At 32.1% G+C, this 4,302-nt stretch overlaps 1 protein-coding gene across 1 annotated transcript; it reads right to left on the bottom strand.

Annotated features, from left to right (window-relative positions):
* Positions 1-3,270: 3,270 nt before the first annotated feature.
* Positions 3,271-3,669, bottom strand: LOC146885453 (uncharacterized). Its single transcript, XM_085674937.1, has one exon. The coding sequence runs from the start codon at positions 3,667-3,669 to the stop codon at positions 3,271-3,273; it is 399 nt and encodes a 132-aa protein (XP_085531063.1).
* Between the last annotated feature and the right edge of the window lie 633 nt (positions 3,670-4,302).

Here is a 4,302-nt window from a genome sequence, read left to right as displayed (position 1 = left end):
TCTTACCTCTTTCAAAATCATTTTCGAGCAAAAATGTTCTTAAACGTTCATACTAGGATCTAGGTGCTTGCTTTAGACCATAAAAGGCCTTTTTTAATTTATAAATTTGATTTGGAAATTTATAATCCTCAAAACTAGGAGGTTGTTCAACGTACACATCTTCTTTCATAAAACCATTTAGAAAAGCACTTTTGACATTCATTTGATATAATTTAAATTTCTTAATAGAAGCATAAGCAAGATGTAAGCGTATAGCTTCTAACCTTTCAACAGGGGCATAGGTTTCATCATAGTCTATACCTTCTTCTTGTCTGTATCCCTTTGCCACAAGCCTAGTCTTATTCTTAGTAATATTTCCATCTTCATCTAGTTTATTTCTGAACACCCATTTTGTCCCAATCACTTGAAGTGATTCATTTCTTGGAATCAGCTCTCATACTTCATTTATTTCAAATTGATTGAGCTCGTCTTGCATTGCAATGCACCATTGATCATCTTGAAAAGCTTCTTGAACATTCTTTTGTTCAATATGTGAAACAAAAGCTACATTCATACACAAATTATTCATATTTCTAGTGATTACTCCTTTTGAAATATCACTAATGATGTTGTCTAGAGATAGCCCTTTTGGTGACTTCCAGCATTTTTCATGATCTTCATGTTAAGGAGGAGGATTCTCATTTAAATACATTTCATCAAGAGCCTCTTAAATATATTCTTCATCACCTGTAATTTTCTTATTTGACTCAAGAGGGTGCTCCTCGAGGTCTACAACTTCATCAAAGAAAACATGCATGGATTCTTCAACATTCAAAGTTCTTCGATTAAAAACGCTATATGCTTTACTCGTGAGAGAATATCCTAGAAATATTGCCTCATCAGCTTTAGAATCAAATTTTCCTAAATTTTTTTCCATTATTTAAAACAAAACATGTGCATCCAAAAATTTTAAGATGAGCAACATTTGGCTTTCTACCTTTAAATAATTCATAAGGAGTAATTTTTAAAATAGGCTTAATAAGCATTCTATTTAAAACATAACATGTAGTACTCGCAACATCAGCCCAGAAATACTTAGCAACATTATATTCATTTAGCATTGTTCTAGCCAGTTCCTCTAAGGAACTATTTTTCCTCTCTACAACTCCATTCTGTTGAGGTGTTCTAGGTGCTGAGAAATTATGCAAAATTCCGTTTTCATCACAAAAATTTTCAAATGACTCATTTTGAAATTCCCCACCATGATCACTTCTTATAATTTTGATTTTCAAATCTTTTTCATTTTGAACTAATTTTACAAATTTTTTAAATGCTTTAAAAGCTTCAGTTTTTAAAGTAAGAAAGAATGTCCAAGTAAACCTAGAGTAATCATCAACAATAACAAGGGCATAATAATTTCCTCCATAACTCTTAATTCTAAAGGCTTTGAAGTAGATATACTATTTTTTTGAATTAAAGGATGATCTTACTTGTTTTCCTTTTTGACAAGAAGCACATAATTTATCTTTTTCAAATTTTATTTTTGGTAAACCAATTACTAAATCCTTAGAAATCAATTTATTCAAGTGTTCCATGTGAATATGAGACATGTTATATTACTATCAATTTATTCAAGTGGTCAATGCCCGTTTATGCCATAACCAAGGATTTTCTTCTTTTGCAATGAGACATGTTATATTACTAGATGATGCATGATCAAGATCAATTAAATAGATATTGTTATGTCTCATACCTTTCAGAGCAATTTCCTTAGAATTCTTTTGGTGGATAGTGTAGTAGTCACTTACGAAGATAACTTTGAGACCTTTATCGCATAGTTGATTGATATTGAGAAGATTGTGCTTCAGTCCTTCTACAAGTAGCACATCCTTGATCTCCAAGGTATCCCCTCCAACAATATGTCCAGTTCCAATTATTTTCCCTTTGTTGTTATCTCCATATGTAACAAATCCTTGATCCTTTCTTTTGAGATTCTTGATATTACTCTTATCACCAATCATGTGTCTTGAGCATCCACTGTCAAGGTACCACATTAATTTTCTGGATTTGGAAGTTAACTACAAAATAAGAAAAAATAATTTCTTTAGGTCCCCATTAACTTTATTGGGTCCTTAGGGTTAGAGAAACATGCTAATTATCTAACAATAGGCATCCTAGTATACTTCCCATTCGAAACATCATAATGTTTAATATTTCATTTATTTTATGTATGTCCCTTTTTCATGAAATAAAAACAAGTAGCTATACAAGTATTTTTAGAGTAAGTAGTTCCTTTTTCTACCCACAATCTGCGAGTTCTTTTAATTTTATTTTTAGGAAGATATTTGTTTCTACTTAAATTCTTTTTCTCAAAAACATGTTTTTCAAAAGATTTATTTTCTAAAGCATCTTTAAGTTGATTTTCTAAAATCATTAAATCAAACATATAGCTTTTGCAAGATGCACATTCAACTGTCTCAATTTCTCTATTTTCCAAAATTAAGATTTTATTTTTGAAAACATTTTCTTCTTCAAGAGATTTTTCAAGATTGCTCTGTAATTCTTTAAAATCACCTTTTAATTTTTTGTAAGCAATATCTAGTTTACTAGATTTAGTAAGAAATTTTTGAAAGGCATCATAAAGAGAATCATAATCATTTTCATTGTCAGAGGAGCTTACCTAACTGTCAGAGTGATCATTATTGGCCATTAAGCAATATTTTTCTTCTTCCTCATCAGATTCACCACAGCTGGATGAACTTGAGACATTATCATCCCACGCTATATATGCCTTTTTCTTATAATATTTTTTGCTTTTCTTTTCATCACTCCTTTTTGAATTTGGGCAGTCTGCTTTTACATGACCAGTTTCTCCATATCCATAGCATTTAAAATTTAAGGAGGTTCCTTGATTCTCCTTCTTATTGCTCTTGAATTGATTTCTGCCTTTGGCCTTCATGAACTTTGTGAACTTCTTTATCATGAGACTAAGATTCTCATCATCATCAGAATCTTCTTCCTCTTTTTGCTTCTTGCCTTTGACAACTTCAATTTTGAATGCAATATTCTTCTTTTTTTCCTTGATCTTCTTCATCATTCAATCTTCCTAGTTCAAGCTCGTGCTCTATCAGTTTTCCAAAGAGAGTCGCCATGGTCATTCTTTCAAGATTCTGTGACTCCGTGATGGCCATCACCTTTGGCTGCCAAGACCTATTCAAGGATTTAAGAATTTTTATGTTAACTTCATCAGTATCAAAGGTTTTACCTAAACCACTAATAGATGGTTTCTCTCTACTGCATGCGAAATATTTCATATTGTTGAATCAAGGAGTTCTTTCTAGCCCGTTTGACTTCATCAGTTCCTTCATGAGTCACTCGAAGGATTTCCCACATCTCGCGTGCACTGGTGCAAACAGAAATTCTGTAGAACTCATCAAGAGTTAGAGCAGATGATATGATGTTTCTAGCTTTAACATCATATTGAGCTCGCCTATTTTCATCAGCAGTCCATTGAGCAAAAGTCTTTGGTTCCTGCTCTTCATTATCAATGTTAAGAGGAACAAATGGTCCATTCAAAACAGCATCCCAAATACCCCTATCAACTGATTCCCAAATACCCTTATCATCAGTGAAAAGTGGAGGTCTATTGATAGACGCACCTTCAGCAAAAGTTTGGTTTGACCCTACCATTTTTGAAAAATTTGAATAATTATCAAAGCAAGCTCTGATACCAATTGTTGGTATCAAGCAACAAAATGACTAAGCAAAGGTAAAAAACCAAGAGGGGGTGAATTGGATTTTTATAAAACTTAATAGGTTTAAAAAAGTTTCTCAAAATTTTTCTAGTTAACTTAAAATCACAGTTACTTTAAATGCAAGTGCAGATAAATAAAGAGTTAAGGAAAGAAGATGCACACTGATATTTATACTAGTTCAGATCAAAAGATCCTACGTCCAATTGTTAATCTCTTAAACAAAGAGATTAACTCAATCACTATAATAATTAGATAACAAACATATTATAAAAGAGTAAGGATTGGAAAACACTTCTCTTGAACAACCACAAGAGATGAACAAAAACTCCCCCTAAGTCACATAGAGGATGACCAGCTTTCCTAGCAACAACACAAAACTCAATCTTCTAAGAACTTACTTAGAAAAAGTTATCGCTCACTCACACTAGGCTTTTCAAAGCTATTTTTAAGAATCTCACTAAGCAACACTTTACAGTCACAACATGAGAACTCTAAATCTTAAAAAGGTTGTTTGAAGTTTGGAAACTGAGTCTATTTGATGAGATTTTCGAAAGCTAAGTTAGAAATG

This window comes from Vigna unguiculata, chromosome 6 (genome assembly GCF_037176805.1).
Source record: "Vigna unguiculata cultivar grain cowpea cultivar isolate G323 ecotype 2 chromosome 6, ASM3717680v1, whole genome shotgun sequence".
Classification (NCBI taxonomy): Eukaryota; Viridiplantae; Streptophyta; class Magnoliopsida; order Fabales; family Fabaceae; genus Vigna; species Vigna unguiculata.
This window is presented reverse-complemented; position numbering and strand designations above follow the sequence as displayed.

Coding starts and splice junctions, on each gene's coding strand:
- LOC146885453 (XM_085674937.1), bottom strand. CDS start 3,669: ATGGTAGGGTCAAACCAAACTTTTGCTGAAGGTGCGTCTATCAATAGA.